Source organism: Erinaceus europaeus, chromosome X (genome assembly GCF_950295315.1).
Source record: "Erinaceus europaeus chromosome X, mEriEur2.1, whole genome shotgun sequence".
Lineage (NCBI taxonomy): Eukaryota > Metazoa > Chordata > Mammalia > Eulipotyphla > Erinaceidae > Erinaceus > Erinaceus europaeus.
Window position 1 is genome coordinate 71,691,811 of NC_080185.1, and position 26,877 is coordinate 71,718,687.

The 26,877-nt window shown below is 37.7% G+C and overlaps 1 protein-coding gene across 7 annotated transcripts in view; it reads left to right on the forward strand.

The window, feature by feature from the left end:
• ATRX (ATRX chromatin remodeler) overlaps window positions 1–26,877 on the forward strand; it is a 217,354-nt gene that overhangs the window by 47,606 nt on the left and 142,871 nt on the right. For 3 of the 7 annotated variants that reach the window (XM_060183149.1, XM_060183145.1, XM_060183147.1), the window contains exons 3-8: window positions 5,412–5,467; window positions 6,464–6,516; window positions 11,501–11,625; window positions 14,375–14,488; window positions 19,505–19,614; window positions 26,607–26,674. In XM_060183149.1, coding sequence (XP_060039132.1) covers window positions 5,412–5,467; window positions 6,464–6,516; window positions 11,501–11,625; window positions 14,375–14,488; window positions 19,505–19,614; window positions 26,607–26,674 — 526 coding nt within the window. The remainder of the gene's footprint in view (window positions 1–5,411; window positions 5,468–6,463; window positions 6,517–11,500; window positions 11,626–14,374; window positions 14,489–19,504; window positions 19,615–26,606; window positions 26,675–26,877) is intronic. The other 4 variants (XM_060183148.1, XM_060183151.1, XM_060183146.1 and 1 more) reach the window with 3 other exon arrangements.

A 26,877-nucleotide genomic window follows, 5' to 3' on the forward strand; every position in this document is an offset into this window, starting at 1 on the left:
GGTCCTAAACCTTACACCCCCTCATTCTTACGCAGTACCAGAAAGTGGGTTCAGGGCCTTATACATGTGTCACATCATTAAGCTGCCTCTGTAGTCAATTTTTTATTCTATGCTCTTTAGGGAAGAGGAAACTAGAAAGAGTGAGAGCCATCAAAACATTGCTTCACCATCTGTGGAGTTCTGTTCGTGCTTACTGATAGAGATCAAATCCAGGGCCTCACATATGGAAGATGTGCACTCTACCAACTAGACTACCTGTCCAACTTTTTCATTCATAGAGGGAGAAGGGGGAGGGGGAGGGGAGAGGGAGGGAGAGGGAGAGGGAGAAGGAGAGGGAGAAAGAGAGACAGAGACTGACAGTGGCTAAGATCACAGCACCAGAGAGACAGAGACAGAGACAGACAGACAGACAGACAGACTGACTGACTGACTGACTGACTGACTGACAAAGGCTAAGACCACAGCACCAAAGCTGCCCTCAGTGCTATAGTACACCTCTGTGTTGTACCAGGTCTGCATGGGCTTTGTGTATTCTAAAGCAGATGCCCTCCCAGGTGAGCTATCTTTTACAAATATTTATTTATTATTTTAATATGATTGGGCAGAGAGAAATTGAGAGGAAAGGAGAGATGGAGAGGGGCAGTAAAAGACACCTACATCATTGCTTCACTGCTTGTGAAGCTTCTCACTGCTAAGGACTTTAACTTAGGTCTTTGGGTACTGTGATGAGTGTGCTCAACCAGTTTTGCCACCACCCAGTCCTGAGGTAAGCTATATTGCTGGCCCCAACCTACCATTTTAAAGGTTCACTGCCATTTTATATCATAATCATGGGAGTCTTATTTATTCACATTTATGGATTCTTCACATTTGTGAAGTCTTAAGGACCGTTAATAGAAATTTTATTTACCACAGCATCTATTATTCATGCTTCTTGAGTATAATGTATATATAATATATTGGCATAATATATAATATGATATGTTCTTACTATAGCATATGATATATACTTGTATTGCACTATTGAAAAAGTCATAATGTATGGTCTAGGAGATGGCACAGTGAGTAAAGCGTTGGACTTTGCAGTGTGAGGTCCTGAGTTTGATCCCTAGCAGCACATGTACCAGAGTGATGTCTGATTTTTTTTTCTCTCCCTCTCTCCCATCCTTTTTTTCTTTTTCTTTTCTTTTTTTTTAAAATTTATTTATTCACTTGTGTTGCCGTTGTGGTTTTATTGTTGTAGTTATTATTGATGTTGTTGTTGTAGAATAGGACAGAGAGAAATGGAGAGAGGAGGGAAGACACAGAGGAGGAAAGAAACTTAACTTAGATCTAGTGATTATGTAGTTGAAGATTCACTATAAATGGTCAATTTATTAATGTTTTCCACTTACAATTTATATTAGCATATCTGAATATTTTTCCTTTTCCTTAGATTTTATTTTTTGTTGTAGTTAGTAACACCCCTGATTAAAATTTGTTTTTAGTACATTTGACTTACATCTTGATCAATTTAGTAAAAGGTGTGCTAGTTTTTTCCATCTTTTGAATAACTGACTTTCTCTCTTTTTTTTTTTTTATTGCCACCACAGTTATCACCGGGGCTTAGTGCCTGCATAATGAGTCCATGACTACTGGCATTTTTTTTTTTTTTGGCATTCAGAGTTATTGCTGGGGCTTGATGCCAGCATTACAAATCCATTGCTCCTGAAGGACACTCCCCCCCCCCATTTTATTGGATAGGACAGAGAGAAATTGAGAGAGGATGGGGAGATAGAGAGGGAGAGAGATACCTGCAGGTCTGCTTTGCTACTTGTAAAGTGTCCTCCATTCATTTGGGGAGACGGGGACTTGAACCCACATCCTTGCTTGTATCCTTGTATTTTGTACTATGTGTGCTTAACCAGGTCTTTCATCGCCCAACTACCTTTTGTTTTTATTTGGCAGAATGGAAAATTGGAGAGAGGAGTTGGGAGATAGGGAAATAAAAAGATAGACATCTTCAGGCCTGCTTCACTGCTTGTTAAGCATCACTTTAGGTGGGAGCGGGGCCTTGAACCCAGGTCATTGTGAATGGTAATGTGTACACTCATCTGGGTGCATCACCACCCAGCCCCCTATAACTGGCTTTAAAAAAACAACAAAATATATATATATTTATTGTATTGCACCAAAGTAAAAGACTGTGGTTGGTGGGTGGGGAGAATACAGTTCCAAGAAGGATGACAGAGGACCTAGTGGGGGTTGTATTGTTATATGGGAAACTGGGAATGTTATGCATGTACAAACTATTGTATTTACTGTTGAATGTAAAACATTAATTCCCCAATAAAGAAATTTAAAAAATTATTTATTTATGAGAAAGATAGGAAGAGAGAGAAAGAATTAGACATCACTCTGGCACATGTGCTGCCGGAGATTGAACTTGGGACCTCATGCTTGAGAGTCCAGAGCTTTATCACTGCACCACCTCCCGGACCACTATAACTGACTTAAATTTTTTTTAAAATTTATTTATTTTCTCTTTTGTTGCCCTTATTGTCTTTTTATTGTAGTTATTATTGTTGTTGTTATTGATGTCATCATTGTTGGACAGGACAGAGAGAAATGGAGAGAGGAGGGGAAGACAGAGGGAGAGAAAGATAGACACCTGCAGACCTGCTTCACCGCCTGTGAAGCGACTCCCGTGCAGGTGGGGAGCGGGAGGCTCGAACCAGGATCCTTCTGTGGGTCCTTGTGCTTTGCGCCATGTGTGCCTTAACCCACTGCGCTACTGCCCGATTCCCTATAACTGACTTTTAATTTCATTGTTTTTTCTTTCTTCTCTCATTGATTTCTGTTCCAATCTTCATTATTTCCCTCTATCTACTTTCTTTTGCTTTCACTTACATTTCTCTCAGATCTTTTTCTTTTCTTTTTTAAAAGAGATTTTATTTATTTATTAATGAGAAAGGAGGAGAGAGAGATATATATAGAGAGAGAGAAAGAAGGAAAGAAAGAAAAAGAAAGAAAAGCAGACATCTCTCTGGTACATGTGCCACTGGGGGTTGAATTTAGGACCTCATGCTTGAGAGTCCAGTGCTTTATCCACTGCGCCACCCCCTGTATCTCTCTGTCTCTGTGTCTCTCTGTCTCTGTCTGTCTGTCTGTCTCTCTCTCTCTAATCAGAGCACTGTTCAGCTCTGGCTTATGGTAGTGCGGGGGATTGAACCAGGGACTTGATGGAGCCTCAGGCATGAAGGTCTATTTGCATAGCTATTATGCTATCTACCACTGCCCCCGCTTTTTCTATTTTATATGGGGGAGACATTTTTTTGGGGAGAGAAATCTGTCCTAGGATATTTTTGTTTATTATTTTATTTTTATTTTTATTTTTTTAAAAAAGATATTTATTTATTTATTTATGAGAAAGATAGGGGAGAGAGAGAAAGAACCAGACATCACTCTGGTACATGTGCTGCCAGGGATTGAACTCAGGACCTCATGCTTGAGAGTCTAGTGCCTTAGCCACTGCGCCACCTCCTGGACCACTATTTTTATTTTTTAATTAAAAATTTAAAAAATATTATTGGATGGAGAAAGAAATTGGGAGGGTTGGGGGAGATAGAAAGGGAGAGAATACAGAAACCTGCAAATTGGCTACACCGCTTGTGAAATAATTCTCTTTGCAGGTGGGGACCAGGGGCTGAACCAGGGTCCTGGTGCACTGTAATTTGTGCACTTAACTGGGTGCGCGCTTAACCTGGCCCCTTGTTTGTTATTTTTAAAGATTTATTTTACTGATTTTATATAAGAGAACATTTCGTCTGAGACAGGGAGAAGCTAGAGAATACATACTGTGTTGGGAATTTAACTGGGAGCCTTAGGTATGTAAGTCTGGTGATACTTTGTCAACTGAACCACAAAACCCCCTAGTTTTGTGGTGAAGGCTAATTTACTCGTAGTATATGATTTTAAAAAGTTTATGCATTCTCAGGAGGTGAAGTCAGCTTTGTGCATAGCATAGATTATATACCACTGAGCAGGCTTCCTCAGTCCACTCTTAATTATTTTTACTTAGAAAGAGAGGGACATAGAAGGAAAACATATTAGCATTCTGCCCATGGTGTTTCTCTCTCTCTCTCTCCCTTCCTTCCTCCCTTCCTTCCTTCCTTCCTTCCTTCCTTCCTTCCTTCCTTCCTTCCTTCCTTTGATTTATTTTCTTTTGTTGCCCTTGTTGTTTTATTATTGTAGTTATTATTGTTGTTACTATTGATGTCGTCATGTTTGGCTAGGATAGAGAGAAATGGAGAGAGGAGGGGAAGACAGAGGGGGAGAGAAAGATAGACACCTGCAGACCTGCTTCACCACTTGTGAAGTGATTCCCCTGCATTTGAGGAGCTGGGGCCTCAACTGGGCTCCATCTGCCGGTCCTTGTGCTTTGTGCCACCTGTGCTTAACCCGCTGCACTACCGCCCGACTACCTCTTTTTTATTTTTTTATGTGTAACATTTGTCAGTTTCTTTATTGGGGGATTAATGTTTTACAGTTGACAATAAATACAGGATATTTCCATTTCTTACTGGGCCTCAAACTCATGGCCTTAGGCTTGGCAATGTGCATATTCTACCAGATGAGCTATTTTCTAGACCAACAGTTTATCATTTCATTTGTGTGTGTGTGTGTGTGTCTGTAAAAAGGAGCTGACTTTTTCTCTTTAAGAGAAAGTGTCATTAAGGGTTATAGTTGGGCAAGTTTTGATAGCAAAATACTCTTTTTAGAAATTTAATGCTTTTAAAGAAAAGGTATTAGTGTATCCTGAGAGTACTGACTTTTCTGATTCAAGTCAGAACTTTTCTAGGATTACTTTATTAAAGTTAAATGTTCATTCAGAGAAAGAAATATAGGGAGACAACCAGAGTATCACTCTGGCATATATAGTGCTGGGCATAGAATTAAGGACTTGCAAATAATAGGTGCTCAACCACAGAGTCATTTATTTGCAGTCTAGGAATATTCTGAGAGTAAAGTATGGGTGTTGGGCAGTAGTGCACCAGGTTAAGCGCACATAGTACAAAGCACAAGTACAAAGTGCAAGGATTCTTATTCTAGCCCCTACCTCCCCACCTGTGGGGGTGAGGGGTTGATCACTCACAAGTGGTGAAGCAGGTGTCTATGTTTCTCCCTATGTTCCCCATCTCTCTCAATTTCTTTCTGTCCTGTCTATTAAAAAACGGGAGGGGGGGAATGTCTGCCAGGAGCAGTGGATTCATAGTGCAGGCACTGAGCCCCAGTGGCAAAAAAAAAGAAAAGAAAAAAGAAAAATATTGCTGGTGTTGTCATACTTCATCAGATTGGACTAGTTGGTATTGGTGTTATGTTTGGGAAAGCATTCATGAGGTTAATAATGTTTCTATTTCTTCTCTTTTCAGAAAAAAGCAGTGGTTCTGGAACTAGTTCTGATATAATGGAAAACAACAAAGAGGAGGTAAGACTGATTTGAAGCATTTACAGCTTTTTATTAAACTTTTATCTAAATAGATTTCTATTATCAGATGATTCTATTTAATATAATGCATACATATTTAATTCTGCTTTGTTGACTTGCGGGAATTCTTTAAAAAATTTTTTTATATATTTATTTTTATTTATTTATTCCCTTTTGTTGCCCTTGTTGTTTTATTGTTGTAGTTATTATTGTTGTTGTCGTTGTTGGATAGGACAGAGAGAAATGGAGAGAGGAGGGGAAGACAGAGAGGAGGAGAGAAAGATAGACACCTGCAGACCTGCTTCACCGCCTGTGAAGCGACTCCCCTGCAGGTGGGGAGCCGGAGTTCGAACCGGGATCCTTATGCCCGTCCTTGTGCTTTGCGCCACCTGCACCTAACCCGCTGAGCTACAGCCCGACTCCCTGCGGGAATTCTTTTAAGTGAAAAAGTAAGAAAAAAATAGCACAAGAAAATAAAGGGCGAATATCTGTATATACTGTTGAATATGTAGATATAAAAATTCAAAAGAGAGATGTGAAAGTGACTTGGAAATGGGGGCTGAGGGCCCAATGTTCTGTGGTTGAGGGAGAAGGCAGTTTGGTGGTAGGTGTTTTGGGGAAATGTTACACTATGCCTGAGAAAAAACGTTATCAAATAGCAATTTCTTAAAGAAAAAGTTCTAAATATACTGTCACTACAAAACACCAAATGAAACAAGACAGAACAAAACAAAAGCAAGCCAATAAACAAAATCCCAGCTTTTTATATATATGCCCATTCTGAGATTTTTTTTTGCCTTAGTAGGTAAATGTTAAATTCAGGAAATGTAGCAGTAAGTGGGAATTCATTTATTAAGTTCCTTTAAAAGATATTTTAGTTATATAAATAAAATCTCATATCATTGTATCTAAGATCTTGGTGTATGGAAATAGTTCATTGAAAACTGTTGCTTTGAGAGTTTTGCTTACCTTTGTATTTTTTTCCCTCATATTTAGGGAGCTAGCTCTTCAGAAAAGTCAAAATTGTCAGGAGCTTCTCGATCAAAGAGGTTAGTTGATGTTGAAAGGCTGTTATTTTTTCAAGTCTTTTCTTTCTAATGATATATTTCTAAACTTTATACTTGTTATATGAAAACTATACAAAATACATATTAAAATGTACAGTATAGTATAATGCACCCTTATGCGCCCATTACTTGAGGTTAACAATTTTTCATTCTGATTTTGAATTCTAATGAATGAATCGAGAGGATTTATTATGTATTAGTGGCCCATGCAGTATGGAAATCTTTTTTTTTTAATATTACATAAGTGCTTTTAGAAAAGGATGAAATGGTGGTCTGGGAGGTGGCACAGTGGATAAAGCATTGGATTCTTTTTAAAAATATTTATTTATTTATTTATTTTCTTTTGTTGCCCTTGTTTTATTGTTGTAGTTATTATTGTTGTTGCTATTGATGTCGTCATGTTTGGCTAGGACAGAGAGAAATGGAGAGAGGAGGGGAAGACAGAGAAGGGGAGAGAAAGACACCTGCAGACATGCTTCACTGCCTGTGAAGTGACTCCCCTGCAGGTGGGGAGCCAGGGGCTCGAACCGGGATCCTTATGCAGGTCCTTGCACTTTACGCCACGTGCGCTTAACCCGCTGTGCCTACCGCCAGACTGCTAGCATTGGATTCTTTTTTTTTTTTTTTTAAATAATTTATTTCTTTATTGGGGAATTAATGCTTTACATTCAACAGTAAATACAATGGTTTGTACATGCATAACATTCCCCAGATTCCCATTTAACAATACAACCCCCACTATTTCATACATCATTTTTCATGGACCTGTATTCTCCCCACCCACCTACCCACCCACCCCAGAGTCTTTTACTTTGGTGTAATACTCCAATTCCATTTCAGGTTCGACTTGTGTTTTCTTTTCTAATCTTGTTTGTCAACTTCGGCCTGAGAGTGAGATCATCCCATATTCATCCTTCACTTTCTGACTTATTTCACTCAACATGATTTTTTCAAGGTCCATCCAAGATGGGCTGAAAACGGTGAAGTCACCATTTTTTACAGCTGAGTAGTATTCCATTGTGTATATATACCACAACTTGCTCAGCCACTCATCTGTTGTTGGACACCTGGGTTGCTTCCAAGTTTTGGCTATTACAAATTGTGCTGCCAAGAACATATGTGTATACAGATCTTTTTGGATGGATGTGTTGGGTTCCTTAGGATATATCCCCAGGAGGGGAATTGCAGGGTCATAGGGTAGGTCCATTTAATATATTGCTGTAGCTCTTTCAGTAGAAGTTTGATGTATTTAGATGGCTTCTCATTGGGTGCATAGATATTAATAATTGTTAAGTCCTCTTGATTGACTGATCCTCTGAGCATTAAGTAGTGTCCATTCCTATCTTTTTTAATCTTACCTATTTTAAAGTCTATCATGTCAGATATGAGAATAGCTGTTCCTGCCCTTTTTTGTGGGCCATTGGCTTGAATGATAGTTTTCCATCCTTTCACTTTAAGTCTGTGTTTGTCTTGTTGAGTTAGGTGAGTTTCCTGTAGACAACATATTGTTGGGTTGTGTTTTCTGATCCATCTTCCTACTCTGTGTCTTTTAATAGGTGAATTCAGGCCATTCACATTTATTGATATCAAAGATTGAAGATATTTTAAAGCCATTCTTGTAGAGTTTTAGAGTGTTTTGATATATGTCCTATTTGTGGTGGTCTGACTGTTTATAGGAGACCTTTCAGAACTTCTTTCAGGGCAGGCTTGGTGATGGTTGCTTCCTTCAACTGTTGCTTGTCTGAGAAGGTTTTGATGCTTCCATCTAGTCTGAATGACAATCTAGCAGGATATAGTATTCTTGGCTGAAAGCCTTTCTCATTGAGCACTCGATAGATATCTTGCCATTCTCTTCTGGCCTGTAGTGTTTGTATGGAGAAGTCTGCTGCTAATCTTATGGGTTTTCCTTTGTAGGTGACTCTTTGTTTTTCTCTTGCAGCCTTGAGGATCCTTTCTTTATCCTTATTCCTTTCCAATCTAAGTATGACATGTCTTGGTGTCTTTAGGTCTGGGTTAATTCTGTTTGGGACCCTCTGGGCTTCTTGAATCTTTATGTCTTTGGTGTTGTCTAGACTAGAGAAATTTTCAGCTATTATGGCCTGGAGAACGCTTTCTTCCTCCCCTTCTCTTTCTTCCTCTGGTAAGCCAATAATGCGTATATTGTTTCTTTTGAAGTCATCCCATAGGACTCTGTTGTTGTTTTCAGCATCTCTTAATCTCTTTTTGAGATCTCTTACTTCTTTTTTAGTTGTCTCTAATTCATCCTCAATCTTGCTAATTCTGTCTTCAGCCTCATTGATTCTATTCTCTCTGCCCTCTACTGCTTTCTGGAGTTCATCTATTTTGTTGCCCTGCTCTGATACTGTTTTAGCTTGTTCAGCTAGTTGCCTTCTTAGCTCAGCGATTTCAGCTTTCAGCTCTCTAATAACCATGAGATAATTAGAATTTTCTTCCATATTCTCATTTGTTGTTCCTGCATTTCTGATTACAATTTTTTCAAATTCTTTACTCACTCCTGTTATTATTTCCTTAGCTAATGTTTGGATGTTGAACTCGTTGTTTTGTGCTTCACCCTCTGGAGGACTTTTAGCTGGACTCTTGTCCTGGTTCGAGTCTCCAATATTTTTTCTTGTTGTTTTAACCATTTTAAATAAGTTAACAGTTTTTTCAATCCCTGAGTTGGAGTTCAGTGGTGTAAAAGCCTTTTTTTTTTCCCCTGTAGGCTATGGGAGCCTGAGGGCTTTTAAACTATCAATAGGCTTCTTAGCTTAATCACTGACTCCTGACCAAGAGATAAAGCAGGGTGTGGCAGAGATAATCCAGTGGTTATGCAAAGAGACTTTCACAGTCCCTCAGCTATGCCACCGAGGTATAGGTCTTCTGAGTTTCCCGGTTAGATCTCTGTACCCTGGTGTCCCTCCCTGTTGCTGCTCCAGATTCTGAGGGTAGTAGCAATGGAGATTCAGAGTTGCACTTGGTGAGTCTCTGGGGAGTCCTTTCCTCCCTTCAGCTGTCCCCTTGTTGGTGGAGCAGACTGAAGGTGGTGTCTCTACTGACAAACTGTCGAACTGTTAGCAGTCACTTAATCTCTCCTTAGGCCCCTCTCTCCTCTCTGTCACCAGCCACGCGTGTTTGTACTCACAGGTGATTTACTGGGTTTCTGTGGTCATTCTAGTCCTGTCTTGTTTCGGTCCGGGTGGTCTCCTTTGGTATTCCTAGTTGATCCGGGAGAGGAGAGGAGAGGAGAGAAAGGGATCTGCTGCTCGTAGCTCCGCCTCCGGAAGTCGAATCAGCATTGGATTCTTAACCATGAGGTGCTGAGTTCAATCCCCAGCAGCACACGTACCAGAGCGATGTCTGGTTCTTTCTCTCTCTCCCCCCTATCTTCCTCATGAATAAATTAAAATGTCTTAAAAAAAAAGATGAAATGCTGAATGTCTTATGAAGTAGTCTGTTTTTTTTGTGGGGGGTTACGTGACAGTGTCTGTTATCTAAGAGTGTAATATCCACTATAATAATGAATTATAAAATACCTTTTTAATATATAAAAATCTTTCTGTTAATTTTTTTAAAACTAGCTCTGGTTTATGGTGGTATGGGGAATTGAACCTGGGACCTCAGAGCTTCAGCCTTGAATCTGTTTGCATAACCATTATGCTATCTCCCACCTTCTTTCTGCTAATTTGTCATTGACTTGTACACAAGAACTAAAAGTACTTCTAAACATACAATACAATGTAGTATATAATGTGACGTATAGTTTTTGTTAGAAGTTTCCAGTATATTTTATTGGACTTTTAATTTTCATTTATGTTTTATTGCTACTAAGGTTATCACTGGGACTCAATACCTGCATGATGAATCCACCTCTCCTGGTGGCCATGTTTTCCCTTTACATGTTTCCTTTAATTTGGTAAGACAGAGAAATTGAGAGGAAGGGGAGAGAGAAAGAGAGCCACAGACTTGCTTCACTGCTCGTGAAGGTCCCTCCCCCTTCCCTGTTGTTGGGGAGCAAGGGCTCATTTAATCCAAGTCTTCTGCATGCTAAATTTATACACTCAGCTGGGTGTGCTGCTGCTGGTTCCAGTTTTGTACATTCACACCTTGCTTATTAACTTGTACTCTAAAGTTGAGAAGTTATTTATTTAGTTGTTTGTTTATTTATCTGTTGCTACCAGGGTTATTTATTGATGGATTCTTGGTGCCTGGTGAACCAACTTCCTGACAGCTATTTTCCTCCTTTTTTGCTTTTGATAGAGACAGAGAAAAACTAAAAGGGAAGGAAAGATAAAGAGGGAGGGAAAAAGAGAGACAGCTGCAGTGCTGCATCAGTGCTAGTGAAACTTTTCCCATACAGAGATCAGGGGCCCGACCCTGGGTCTTTGTACATGGCTAATAATGTGCTCTACTGGGTGGGCCACTGCCCAGCTCTAAAGTTTAGATGAAGCACTATTGATTGATTGATTGATTGATTGCCTTTTTGTTGCCCTTGTTTTATTACTGTAGTTATTATTGTTATTGATGTCGTCATTGTTGGATAGGACAGAGAGAAATGGAGAGAGGAGAGGAAGACAGAGAGGAGAGAGAAGGATAGACACTTGCAGACCTGCTTCACCACCTGTGAAGCGACTCCTCTGCAGGTGGGGAGCTGGGGGCTTGAACCGTCCTACGCTGGTCCTTGTGCTTTGCGCCACCCTCGCTTAACTTGCGCTACCGCCTGACTCCCAGATGAATTACTTTTACAATCCCTCTGTTAGCTTTTTCAGAGTGCACATGCCCAGCTTCTCTCTCAGATTTATTGATTCATTGTCTTTACTAATAAACCATAGAGATTTATACCTCACTGGTTATTTTGATGTTCATTACTGGTGAACATCTACTGCTCTTTCAGAACATGTTATATATGTCCTTTGGGTGGTATCCCACTTGTCAGAAATGTCCATAATTTCATGGACTTCTTTTATAGGAAACCCTCAGTTGTAACCAAGTATGTAGAATCTGATGATGAAAAACCCTCGGATGAAAATGTAAATGAAGATGCTTCTAATGAAAATTCAGAAAGTGATATTGCTATACAAAGCTTGCCAAAAGGTAATGAACATTATTTTTTTCTTGTAAGTAGATGCTGAAATATTATAAAATGTCATATATATTTGGTTACAGTTAGCTGTGTAAAAAGGACTGAACCTGACACTTTTAGTATTGATAGTCTGGAATTTATTAGTGTGATAATGATGATGTGCTTTTGAGGTTTAAAAAAAATTCGAATATTTACTTGATCAGCCTTGGAAAGAACAAAATTTATTTTAGAAAAGAGATTTTCCCTTGTAGTTAGATATAGTAGGTGGTTTAGAAATTTGCTGTTAACTTTTGGTTCAGTAAATTTCAATAGTGCATTCTCTATAAAAAACAGTGAATAATCTGAAAATTAAAAAAAGTTGGTCTTATTTATTTTTACTGCTTTCTTAAATTCTCTGTGACTCAAAGCTATAGTTACCTACTGAAGATAAATTTACTTGGATTTCTTGCAATTAGCCTGTTTTGAAAATTTTAACTATTACAGTTGTAACCTTATTGCAGACTCTTGTTTATTAGATGACGGGGTAAACCGGATTAAAAACTTCGAGTTCTTTAAAGCCTAAATCTTAGAACAGTATGATTACATGCTGAGAGAATTATAAGGATCTTAGCAATTTCACTGTATTTCAGAGTGAAAAGTGAAGATGTTGTCTTTATTTAAATTTATTTGATTCTTAGTAGATTTTAAAAATTTATTCTCAGGTTGGAGGGTAGATAGCATAATGGTTATGCGAACAGACTCTCATCATGCCTGAAGCTCCAAAGTCCCAGGTTCAATCCCCAATACCACCATAAGCCATAGCTGAACAGTGCTCTGGTTAAAAAAAAAAAGTAATAGTAATAGTAATAGTAATAGTAATAGTAATAGTAATAGTAATAGTAATAATAATAATAATAATAATATTCCCATAAGTTCTTCACAACTGTCTTACTAAACCTTTTCTGTCTACTTTTTGTGTCACATTTTTTATTATAATGTTTTAAAATGATTGGTAGGAGAAGATGTTGCATCACTAGAACCAACTAGGTGTTATAGTAGGTAAGAAATGGAATGAATGAGAGAAAGAAGGGATATGTAAAGAAAATTGATGGGCCTGTCTTTACCCTGGCTCTGCAAATTACCTATCATAATAATTTTTTGTAATCCATTTGGTGATTGATTCTAGAAACAACTAAAATGGAAGTGTAAGTACCACGAGTAACTCAATTTGTATCATTATATTATCTGTGGTTGTCACTAGGTGCTCTTTTGATAACTACTGATTTAGTTAAACCAGGAATTCAGACCTTCCTTTCACTGTTGTATTGGATATTAGTAATCTGACCTGGGCTAATCTGTAACTCTCTCCCACCAAACCAAAAATAGACCCCTTTACAAAGTTAAAATATGTGTCGTTATAATCATTGTTAGGATACTACTTTGAATGTGTATAGGTAGGTATTGAGTCTTACAAAAATTAATTTATCTTAAAACCAATGCTGTTATGTAATTATTCTTTCTACTTGTAGATTTGAAAGGACAAATTCAGAACTCAATGAGTTTTTTCAACTTTAAATTGAGAAGATTTTTAACCTAGGTCCTCTTGAATCCTAAGTTAATTCTCATTTCACTCAACTGCTTTGCTTGCATCTAGAGAAAAGTCTTCAAAAGCATTGTTTTTGTTAATTATAAATCTTGCTCTTCTCAGATGTTGGGATTTCTCTGACATTATACATCTGAGTTGGTCATTAAAATAATACATTTTTGGGGAGGGGGGTTATTTAAATGCACTAGTTTGTAAAAACTCAATCCTCTGCCCTCTTCCCTTTTTTCCAGAGACTAGAATTCCTTTATGTAAGTGCTGTAACTTACCCAGATAAATTTATAGAGTATCACAGGCCTTCAGGGTTTCAGAGAAACGCTCTGACAGCGGCCAGGTGTTATTTTATCAATATTTGCCAGTGATGATCAGATACTAAGTAGCCTGGATATTTTAGTATACTCAGGCCCTTCTTATGTCCCTGTTTTATTTGCTCTTCACTGATTATGGTACAAATAATATTTTTCTCTTCAAGTCACATGTTATATATAGCTATAAAAATAAATTCTTTGTAAATACTTTAATAGGGACCAGCAATTTATCTCATTCTACAGTTTATTGTTAGATCATTACAACTTAAGTATCTTAAGACAGACTTACATTAAAAACTCCTAAAATCTTTTTCAGAGTTTTAAAGCTTTGACATATTACTTGGGAAATGCTGCAGAATAACTATAGTAATGGAATGAACTTCTTACTTCACCCAGTTCCAATTCCTTAAAGCAGTACAACAACCCTTAAGAATCTAAGAGTTTGTGATTTGGCTTATGAGAAGAATAGGATCTCTTTAAAATCTTTCCCCTCTGGTTGTCTTTATTTATAAATTGTGGAACTTAGCATGGATGTTCATATTTACAATAACTCTTATGAGAGGCACTATGAAAATTCAGAACTGGGTTGAGGCTTTCTACTTTATTCACACATTTCTGTTATAACTAGTTCATAATACCTACCTCCTTTTAAATTAACTATATATTCCCAAAAGCAATTTGATTATTGGCACTTGGCCCTTTTATTATTCCCCTTTAATTTAATTTAATTTTAAAGTTCTTATACAAGTCTCAAAAGCTTGAACAAAACAAAATTTTGTACCAGCAATGTTGGCTTTATCTGAACTGAAGTCTTGTACTTCATTTGCACATTTAATATGTGTAATGGTTTTTTAAATGAAATCATTCTAGGTACAGTGATTGTACAACCAGAGCCAGTGCTGAATGAAGACAAAGATGATTTTAAAGGGCCTGAATTTAGAAGCAGAAGTAAAATGAAAACTGAAAGTCTCAAAAAACGCGGAGGTAAATACAAGTGAAAATGAAAACATGAGTTTACATTGCTGTTTATGACATTGAAAAAAATCTGATGTGCTTATTAAACAGACCTCCATATTTTTGCCCACTGTTTATTAAAAGCACTGTTTTAAAGTAATTCCTGTTTCTCTGTGAGCTTTGAAGGAGAAAAGGCTAAGCACCATTTACCATAATACCTTTGCCTTCAGTGGCTATTTACTATGTTATATCAAGATTAGTACTTCCTTTTTGCACATGTAAGTTCTGTGATTGCTATATGTCAGAAAACTATGTATTTCCTCTCACTCTGAAAGAATTTCAGATATGGACAAATTCTTGGCTATGACCTTCAGGTAACTTTTTACTTATATAGATATTGTTTCACGGAGTGATGGACATTTGATTAAGTGTTATCTGATGTGCTTAATTAATAATGCAAGTCTGGGGGCCTGGTAGTTCTGTGACTGTTGCCTTGGACTTGTGTTTAAGTCCCTGATCTTCTGCAGGTGTCTCTTTTTCTGTCTCTTCTCAATTTCTCTCTGTATTGCCACAAATAATATGTAAGTAAAGTAAACTGTTAAAATAATAATGCAAGTCCCATGACTCTACTCTTAACAAAGTAGAATTTCTGTAGATATCAAGACACCCTGCCACCCCCAGTTAGTTCTTATGTACTTCACAGTTGGCGACCTTTTGATCTAAGGATAAGCATGGATGAATAGGAAGAGGATGTGGCCTAGAGCTGTTAACCCTCCCTCTATCTGAACCACATTTCCCTTTTTTCTGCCTACCCTCACTTATACACAAAAACATATTGGCTAATCATCTATAGAAACTCAGCATTATTAGGATTAATTTAGAAACATAGCCCATAATCCTAATTTCCTAAATAGAAATAGAATGGAAACATGTCTGTGTACTTTATTTGTGTTGTGAAGTTATAGCATGGTTCTTATATTAGTGAAATTTTATTTCAATCCCTATAGTATTATCTTAATACAACTATGATATGTATAGGATATGTATACAATTTTTTTCTGATTAAACAATTAATTAAATTGGAGGAAATGAGGAAAATGTTGTATCTACTAGGGAGTGTTCAGCATCTTTCAAGCAAAAAGAAAACCGAGAATATAGTTCAGAATAGGCAAACTGCCATTGTAGCAACAGAATTCACCCAAAGTAGTATTCTTAAAACTTAACTGAATGAGCAAGTGAGGGTTGAGCTAAGGATCAGTAGCTAGAGTTTCTTGCTTTGATCTACTGTAATAGAGACTAAAGAATTATGCATTGTTTCAAAATTAGCATCTAAATAGTGTCCTTCCGGGAGAAACTCAGGAACTGTTAGTGTCTGAAATGGAGATAAGCACTGAGAACAGTAAAAGAACCACAATTGTTAGGCAGGATGTTCCTAATGATACTCTGCAATGCTGTTGGTATTTGATCTGAGCCAATAGGTTTCTGGAGCATTTTTTTTTGAGTGTTCTGTATAAAAATGCTTGTATAATCTGACAAAACCTAGTCATTAGTAGCCCCTAAATATTAAACTTGATTTGCTATATCTTTTAATGTTGTCAAAAACCACATAGGAAGTTTTGCTCTGTGTAAGTATGTGTACACATAATACATTTGTGATCTGTGATATACAGTTGCCATTTTTAAGCTTCCCAGGCCAATGGAGATAGCTAAACAGTAGTGTACAGGACTTCTCAGGAGAGGTGAGAGATTCAGTCCCTGATAATAGTAAGAGTTGTGTGGTATTCTGCTTAAACAAACAAACAATCCTTAAACTTGGTAGGAAATTCAGTTCTGAAATTTAAGTCTAATTTAGGAAATGTTAAGAAAATAAACTTTATGTATAAATAATCTTAATTTATTTTAAATACAGTCAAGGCACAAAATTATATCAGAATAATTTCAGAAGATGCTTTTAAAAATACCGTAGCCCATTTTTATTTCTTTTTCCTAGTTTAGTTCTTAGTAAAAAATTTTACAATATTTTCTCTTTCATAAGCCATTAAAATGTGTTAGGCTTAAATGAAAATACGTATTTCTGTTTATATACTGCATTTTAATCAAGATACTTCATTACTAAAACTAAAAATTTTAAATGCATGCACATATAAAATACATAGCCATACTTCAGCATTTTACAATAATTTGTTTTATATCTCAAATAAAATAATGCTTTAGTTATTATCTTCCATTTTTTCTTCCTCTTATTCCTAAGTACTGATAATAGTGAGGTTTATATGCCTGTAGGTATTTGCATGGTTGTTTTTTTCTTTTTCTTGTTATTATTTTTTGATCTTTATTTATTGGTTAGAGACAGCCAGAAATTGAGAGGGAAGGGGGAGATAGAGAGGGAGAGAGACACCTGCAGCCCTGCTTACCTTTTATGAAGTTTCCCCCTGCAGGTGGGGACCGGGGGCTTGAACCCAGGTCCTTACGCACTGTAACATGTGTGCTCAACCAGGTGTGCCACCTCCTGGCCCCGTGTGCATGGTTTTTATGCTCTGCTTCCCTACTATTATATATTTGGTTTTAGGTAATGAACACATGGCTATTTATATATGTGATACCCTGACTGTTTTCCTCGCCCAACATCACACACACACACACACACACACACACACACACACACACACACACACACACGGGGGGGGGGGAGAATAAGTCAGAGTTGCCAAGCAACACTTCATCATGCAGAACACTCCCTTGGTGCTGTCTATATCAAGGCCTATGCTTGATAAGGCATGCACTTTAGCCACTGAACCGTCTCCCAGGTCCATTCATATGTACCTGTCTATTTTTATAGGGAAAATATTCATTAGGGCTTCATTTTTATTAAAAATAATTAGTATCCTGTATATCCAGTTGCAACATTTCCCATTCAGAAAAAAATTGAAATGTGTCGATGTTAGTAGATATAGGTCTACTTTTTACTTTTCATTGTCTTATAGATTCTGTTGTATCACTGAAACACACATTTTATTTCCCATATGTGAAGTTTTTTGCTTTCTAATTTCTTAATTGGTACTGTAGTGAATATCATCCGTATAATTCTTGTCTGCATATGGGAGAAATTCTTCAAAGGATTACTTAGTTTTGTTTAATTCCTAGTTTTGTTAATTTGGTATATTTGTTCAAACATAAAATTTTTAATGAATATTAACATTTGTTGAACATTTAAATACTAACATTGGATGAAAGTTCAAACTACCTTTTGTTAGTTTTTCTGAATACAATCATTATTTGAAATGAAAAGGCACACTGTTTGTTAGTACAAATATAGAATATGTGAATACTTGGACACCAGTGTAGAACAATATGATTTAAAATAAAAAGTTTATAGCTTATAGAATTAGCTTTCAGATTTTCTTTAGTTACTGAAAAAGTATAATGTTATTGTTAAACCTTGATTAAGCTTTTTTTTTTTAAGCTTCCTCAAATATTTGTGATAAAATTTTGGTCTGCATTCGCAGAGACAGAGGATACTGGCTTCTTTTGAGTTACAATCTTCTGTCTTATTCGAATCAAGGTGTTGGTTTCACATCAGAATCATCTGTAAAACTTGAAAAAAAAAGTCTTATAGATTCCCATTTAGTGGGTTAGGTATAGGAATGACTGTTTTTTTCTTTCAATAAAATTCTCCAGCTGATTCTAGTGTCAACCTAGATTATAAAGCACTGCCCTAAGTAGAACTAGGGGGCAAGAATGAAGCAGGAGAGGTTTTTCTCTTATTCTTTGTTGCATAGATTATCTTCAGTCTGTTAACCTGCAGATATTGTGGAATGATGCTCTCATTTCTCTCCAGGCATTTCAAAGTTTTGTTCTGCAAAGAAAGCTATACCTGCAAGTCTTACTTGTCTTTATTAGGAACTAGCAGGCAGTGTTGGTATGATGTGGTAGTGGTATAGGTATAGAAAGAAGGAAAGTTAACGAGGATTGTGGATTGAAGAAATTCTTAGGAAGAAAATTGATAACATAAAATCACCAGGTTTTCACATAGTGAATTGAATCATCTGTGTTGACAATTCCAGTTTGAGAATAAAAAGCTCATCACGTACCAGAAATGTAAAGGATTACAAAAATAATCTGTTTATTATGTCACTTGCCTTCCCATTCTTGAAGAAGCCATACTGGCATGGGGGAAAGCTTAGTAGTTATGCAAAAAACAAACAAACAAACAAACAAACAAACAAACAAACAAACAAACCCTGCATATCTCTGCATATCCAGTCCTCAGCACCACTACAAGCCGGAGCTGAGCAGTGCTCTGGTTAAAATAGAAAAAGTAAAAGGAGCAATACTGAATGTTTTTGTATAGAAATAGCAAAATGAAAAAGAGCTCTTCACCCCTGTTCCAAAGCATCTTTTATGGAGTTTGTTCTTTTATATAAAGTTGTCCTTTGAAGTAAGGTTTTCATTTTTAAGTGGAAACCAATAGGATTTCTTTCTTTCTTTCTTTTCTTTTCTTTTTTTTTTTTTTTTTTTGCCTTCAGGGTTATCACTGGGGCTTGGTGCCAGCACTATGAATCCACTGCTCCTGGAGGCTATTTTTCCTATTTTGTTGCCCTTGCTGTGGTTGTTATTGTTATAGCTGTTGTTGTTGTTGTTGGATAGGACAGAGAGATTGAGCGAGGAGGGGAAGACAGAGAGGAGGAGACAAAGATAGACACCTGCAGACCTGCATCACCACTTTCGAAGCGACCCCCCTGCAGGTGGAGAGCTGGTGGCTCGAACCGGGATCCTTAAACCGGTCCTCAACACTTTGCGCCATGTATGCTTATCCCACTGCACTACTGCCCAGCCCCCAGGATTTATAATGTTGTTATTTGTCATGGTTGCCAATAAAATTTGAGTTCATAAAATTATTTATCTTTTTACTGGACATACATAATGTAATTTCCCCAAGAAATGTAAGAATTTGTAATTACCAATAAAAAAATCGCAGACCTGCCTAAGTAATTATTTTTATGTATGATTGTGTATGCCTAAATAATGGTCACTGCTTCTTCCTAGAAGATGGTCTTCATGGAATTGTGAGCTGTACAGCTTGTGGACAACAAGTCAATCATTTTCAGAAAGATTCCATTTATAGACACCCTTCACTGCAAGTTCTTATTTGTAAGGTATGTAACGAGTGACCTATTGATAATACATTCCAGAAATGCTTACTAATTTAGGGTTAGGTTAATTTAGACTTTTGATACACAATGATGAGGAATGTGGAAATGGTTTCTGTCTTTAAAGGGATGATGGATATAAAAAAGCAGGGATGACAGATATATAAAAAACCCTATAGGTGCCAGGATAAGGGAGATACTGCTCACCTTAGGAGCACACAGAAGAAGACTGTTTAATGAAAGTTGGGAAAGGTGTCTTTATAATGCATATTATATAAGCAGATATCTGAAATATAAATAGTAATTAACCTGGTGATTATATTGATTATATTGGTTCAGTATAATCTAGGCAGAAATCAAATGGTAATCAAAGGTGTGCGAGACTCGTACATTGGAAACCTTTAAAATTTTTTTTCCTTTATTGAGTGATTAATGTTTTACATTCAACAGTAAATACAGTAGTTTGTACATGCATAACATTTCTCTGTTTTCCACATAACAATACAACCCCCACCAGGTCCTCTATCATTCTCTCCCAGAACCTGTATACCCCCGCCACACACATCCCAGAGTCTTTTACTTTGATTCAATACACCAACTGGAAAACTTGATGTGTGTCACAACATATATTTCCTCATATATATCCTATTCTCCCAAATCTGTATTTTCATATACGGTAGGATTTTAATGTGATACGGAGATAATGCAACTAAAAATGATTTATTTATTTACTTGATAGAGAGAGAAATGGAGAGGTGAGGGGGAAATAGAGGGAAGAAAAGAGACAGACTCAAGCAGCCCTGCTTCAACACCTGTGAAGCTTTCCCCCTGCTTCAGATAGAGAACAGGGGCTTGAACTCAGGTCCTTGCACACTGTAATATGTGCACTTAACCAGGTGCACCACTGCCTGGCCCCTTATAAATGTTTTCTAGGGAGTCGGGTGGTAGCACAGCAGGTTAAGGTGCCACAAAGAGCAAGGACTGGCGTAAGGATCCTGGTTTGAGCCCCCGGCTACCCACCTGCAGGAGTCACTTCACAAGCAGTGAAGCAGGTCTGCAGGTGTCTGTCTTTCTCTCCTCTCTTTTTTCCCCTCCTCTCTCCATTTCTCTTTGTCCTGTCCAACAACGATGACATCAATAATAACTACAACAATATAAAAACAAGGACAACAAAAGGGAATAAATAAATATTTAAAAAAATGTTTTCTATGTGTTAGGGGTACAACATTCTGTATGTCTTCTTTGGACTTATTTATTTTAATGATAAAACAAGAGCAAGCAAGTAGAGGAGTTTTCAACTTTGGTATATGGTTGTTCTGGCGGTTGAACCTGGAAACTCCTGGGCCCTAAGCCTGCAAGTTTGCTGGAAATGTGTTCCCTTCTAGTAATAAACCTTTTTATTAATAATAATGTTGAGTTAATGAATTTTTTTGATTTAATGAATTTTTTATGGAGTTGAGGCTTTCTGCATACATGCTATCACTGCTCCAGGGTGAACTTTTTCATTCAGAGAGACATAGGGAGAACCACCACAGCACTGAAACTTCCCTTACTGCCATCATTCTCCCATGTGGTACCAGGGCTAAAACCTGAACTACACACATGGTAAGCCACATGCTCTACTCAGTCAACTATCTCTCTGGCTCAGAGTTAATAGCAAATTATGGGATACACAATGCAATACCACCCTGTGATTAAAAGATGATACTGTATCCTTTGGGACAAAATGGACAGGACTGGAGATGATTATGCTTAGTGACATTAGGAGGTAAAAATAACTTAGATGGTTTTGTTCATATGTGGAACATAGATAATTGAAACGTGAATTTATTTTAAAAATAAAGTAGCCTGGAGTCGGGAGGTAGCGCAGCGGGTTAAGTGTAGGTGGCACAAAGCGCAGGGAGTAAGGATCCCGATTCGAGCCCCCAGCTCCCCACCTGCAGGGGAGTCATTTCACAGGCGGCGAAGCAGGTCTGCAGGTGTCTATCTTTCTCTTCCCCCCCCCCCCGTCTTCCCCTCTTCTCTCCATTTCTCTATGTCCTATCCAACAACGACGACAACAATAATAGCTACAACAATAAAAAACAACAAGGGCAACAAAAGGGAATAAATAGACTTAAAAAAAGTAGCCAAATTGCTTCTAAGACTGTCACAACTATAATGGTTTGCGGGGATGAGGTGGAAGATGGATGGACAGAACATTGGTGGTGGGTATGGTATGGTGTGGTTGATATTTCAACCTCGTAGAACTTTGTTAAGTCACTAGTAAAAATTAATTTAAAATGGAAGAAATAAATTTAAAAAAACTAGAATACCAAGATTCTAGCATCTTAAATTCATATCACTGCTAAGATTACTCCTGAGTTAGGTTTTTTTTTTAATTGATTTAACTTTGGCTTACAGTACTATGGGATTCAAGGATATATATATATATATATATATATATATATATATATATATATAGCTTATTATACTTACTATCAAAAATATAATTCCATTCAACCAAAAAGATTTTTAAAATATTTATTTACTTTCCCTTTTGTTGCCCTTGTTTTTTATTGTTGTAGTTATTAATATATAGGACATAGAGAAATGGATAGAGGAGGGAAAGACAGAGGGGGAGAGAAAGATAGACATCTGCAGACCTACTTCATAGCTTCTTTTTTTAAATTATATTTACTGTTTAAAATTTTTTTCCCTTTTGTTGCTCTTGTTATCATCGTTGTTATTACTGTTGTTGGATAGAGCATAGAGAAACTGAGAGAGGAGGGGAAGACAGAGAGGGGGAGAGAAAGATGGACACCTGCAGACCTGATTCACCACCTGTGAAGTGACTCCACTGCAGGTGGGGAGCTGGGGGCTCAAACTGGGATCCTGATGCCAGTCGGTGCACTTTGTGCCACGTGTACTTAACCCGCTATGCCACCACCCAACCCCCTGAATATCATAGTGTCTTTATCTAGCCATCTATTGTTGGGTGTTTAGGTTATTCCATGTTCTGTCTGTTATGTATACTGCTGCTATGAAGGTAGGCACATACCCTATGGAATACTGTTATATCTCATTGGATCTGATAACTCCTCTGTTTATTTTTTATTTTTTTGCCTCCAGGGTTATTGTTGGAGCTTGGTGCCTGCACCACAAATCTACCACTCCTGGAGGCCATTTTTTTCTCTTTTGTTGCCCTTGTTGTTCATCGGAGTTGTTGTTACTATTATTGTTGCCATTTTTGTTGGATACGATAGAGAGAAATTGAGAGAGGTGGGGAAGACAGAGGGGGAGAGAAAGATAGACACCTGCAGACCTGCTTCACTGCCTGTGAAGCAACTCCCCTGCAGATGGGGAGCCGGGGGCTCGAAGCAGGATCCTTACGCCGGTCCCTGTGCTTTGCACCACTTGCGCTCAACCTGCTGCATCGCCGCCCGGCTTCCTTCTGTTTGTTTTTTTCCGGGTAATTTCAGTCTCTCCTTTATTTTCTTTGTTGATGGATTATTCAAATACATGTTGTTTAGTCTTCAAAAATGTGATATTTTCTTGTTTCTTTTTTTCTTCAATTTTCCCTTTTTTCCCCGTTGTTGTAGTTGTTATTTTTGTTATTGATGTCACTGTAGTTGGATAGGACATAGAGAAATGGAGAGAGGAGTGGGAGAGAGAGAGGGAGAGAAAGACACCTGCAGACCTGCTTCACCACTTGTGAAGCGACTCACCTGCAGGTGGGGAGCCGGGGACTTGAACCGGGATCCTTACACCTGTCCTTGGGCTTTGCGCCATGTGCGCTTAACCCACTGTGCTACCACCTGACCCCCTGTTGTTTATTTCTAACCTCATATCGCTATGATTGAAAAAGATAGTTGAAGGAATGGGTGGTGGTGCTCCTGGGTGAGCACACACACATACAGCCACCATATACAAGGACCCAGATTCAAACCCCCTCAATTCCCACCTGCACAGGTGAAGCAGTGTTGCAGGTTTTTCTCTCTCCCTCTCCCTCTCCATATTTCTCTCCCCTTTCAGTTTCTTTCTGCCCTGTCCAATAAATAAATAAATAAATAACAAGGAAAGAAAATGGTTGCCAAGGCCAGGTGATGGTTCCTTGGTTAAGCACTCACATTACAATGCTCAAGGACCCCGGTTCAAGTTCCTGGTCCCCACCTGCAGGGAGAAAGCTTCACAAGTGGCAAAGTAGGTCTGCAAATGTTTCTGTCTTTACCCCTCTCCCCCTTTCCTCTCAAGTTTCCTGTCTCTAGTTAAGAGAAAAATAAATATTTAAAAAATGAAAAGAAAATGGTTGATAAGAGTGATGGGTTTGTTGTACAGTCACCAAGCCACTTGATAACCCTGCTGGCAATACAAAGATACTTGATATGATTACTATTTTTATTTAATTCTTTAATTTTTATTACTGATTTATTAATGGTTTACTAGATCACAAGGTTATAGGGGTATAGTTCCACTCTCTACCCAGCACCACAGTTCGGTTTTCTCCACTCCCCAAAACAACCATTTTCCTGGGACAAACTGTTGTAAGAATGATTGGTGGGAGTATGTGGAGACAGATTACTCAATACAGCGTTTGCTTTGCCCCTTCTCTTTCCGCTTCTTTTATTAAAGAAGAAGAAGAAGAAAGAAAGTGAGAGAGAGAGAGAGAGAGGGAGAGGGGCAAGGTGATGGTGATGATGATGATTATGATGATGATGATGATGATGATGTGTGTGTGTGTGTGTGTGTGTGTGAACTCAAGACTTCTTTCATACAGAATTCAGCCAAGCTGTCTCTTGTACCCAATTTTTTTATTTTAAGTTTTTTTATTTCCTTTATTTATTTATTGGGTAAAGATAGCAAGAAATTGAGAGGGAAGGGGGTGATAGAGAGGGAAAGAGACAGAGAGACAGCGGCAGACCTGCTTCACCACTCACAAAGTTTCCCCCCCTGCAAAGCTCTTCCCCTTGGCATTATAGTATGTACTCAACTAGGAGTGCCACCACCAGGCCTCAGGAGTTTTTTTTTTTAATTTCTTTATTGGGTAATTAATATTTTATATTTGACAGTAAATACAATAGTTTGTACATGCATAACATTTCCCAGTTTTCCATATAGCAGTACAACCCCCACTAGGTCCTCTGTCATCCTTTTTGGACCTATATTGTCCCCCCACCCCACCCCAGAGTCTTTTACTTTGGTGCAACTTGTCAATTCCAGCTTATTTTAATTTTTTTAAGTTAGTAATATATGGAGAAAGGGAAAGGACAGCATTGGTCTACCATCCATGGAGTTCCCCTGGTACCGTCCATGGTAGTATCTTGTAGTGCCATATCTTAAACATTGGCCTTTATATACGGCAAAGCAAATGCTGTATTGAGTAAGCTGCCTCCTCATACTCCCACCTATTCTTACAATAGTTTGTCCTAGGAAAATCATCTCATACAAATGTAAATAATATAAAAATTGAATACATAATACTCAGGTTAATACAGTGTAGTCTAGGAAAAATAGAAAGTCTCAGCTTTGTGAAGAAAATAAACTTAAAGGGTGGGGGTAGATAGCATAATGGCTATGTAAAAAGATTCTCATATCTGAGGCTCCAAAGTCCCAGGCTCAATCCTCTGCACCACCATAAGCCAGAGCTGAGCAGTGGTAAAGAAGAAGAAGAAAAAGAAAATAAATTTAAGAAAAAATAATACACAGTATTGTATTAATTTTAACTTATGTAAGAAGAAACTTGGCAAGTAAAAAGATGCATGCTAAAGGAACAGGCAGATATCTGGAGGTGGTTGTTAGTCAAAAGAAAAGGGTAAACAGGAAGTAGCAGTGATAGAACTCTGTAAAATAAGACAGCTAAAGGACAGTGTGATTTCAGAAATAAACATCAAACTAAAGAAACTCAAGGTGTTATGTATGATAGGAAGGATGAGAAAAATAAAATAAGATGTAGGAAATATGAAAAAGCACTAAAGAGAAAACAACATCATTAAAAAAGACCAGAGCATTTCAGCAATTAGTAGACTTTTAATTTTTTGTCCATTTTTATTGGGGGGGGTAGTGGTTTGTAGCACAGTTGTCTACACATGGGTACGGTTTCCCAGCTCTTCATGATGGTGTCTACAAAATACTCTTATCCCAACCTAGGACCATACCCTCTTGTGATCCTTGCCCATAGTACCTTGTTTTGGTGCGATACACTACTCCTTGTCCAATATTCACCCTGTGTTCTTCCTTGCTGACCCTGCCTACCGAGGCAGGGTCATGTGAAGGCGGCCAGTATTCATCCCTCTCTCCCTGACTCTTCCTACCCAACACATTTCCTCTGACTTCTTAGGCAGAACCTGTGTTCTGTTGTGGCTGCTAGCTGCTGGTTGCTGGCTGCTGGCTGCTAATTCCCAACTTAAGCTGCTTTTGTCTTGTGCCTCTTACCACATGTGCCTGTGCTGGGTTTTGTTACTTTATCTAGTTGTCTGTAGGCATGATCTTTAGGTTGCTGCTACTCCATGGCCATGTCCCCTGGAAATTCCATTTAGTAGCTTTCGTCAGTGAGCATTGAACGGTCCCTACTATGTCTAGTGAAAATGAATTGAAAGTCATTAGACTTGAATCTGAGTACTGACTGTGCTTCTTATTGTACTAGTTAGGAGATTTATGTATAGGCTAAGGAATCCCTTAGCCTTTCTCTCATAATTTGTGTAATACCATCTATGTTATGTAGTAAATATAACAATTATGTTGTAGAATTTTGCTTAGCTATACATACAGTAGCTGCTTATATGTGATAAGCATTAATTTTATTAAATAGCAACATTTAATATGTTTTATGTAGAGCTTTATTATCACATAAGAGACAGGTAGAGTGAGAAAACAAAAATTCATCTGGTATAATAGTACCTACCATATTGGGGCTTAAACCTGGGTCATATGCATGTCAATACAAGCATATTCATGTAAAAAATAGAGGTTCTTTTTCTCTTATGAATGCTATTAATAAAATGTTCTTTTTCTTTTAATAGAACTGTTTTAAATATTACATGAGTGATGATATTAGCCGTGACTCAGATGGGATGGATGAACAATGTAGGTAGGTAATCAGGATGAACTTTGGTGAGGGGGAGGACAGGTTCTTATCTAGTCTGTTATTGGGTCAGTTATTTTATTATACCACCAGTGATGTCCTGAGTTAAAGGTTGTTCTTTGCCACAAACCTCAGCTTTATGTCTTTTACGTTATAATGAAGAATAATCAGCGGACTTAAATTGCTTTGCTGTTAAAATTGGTGACATG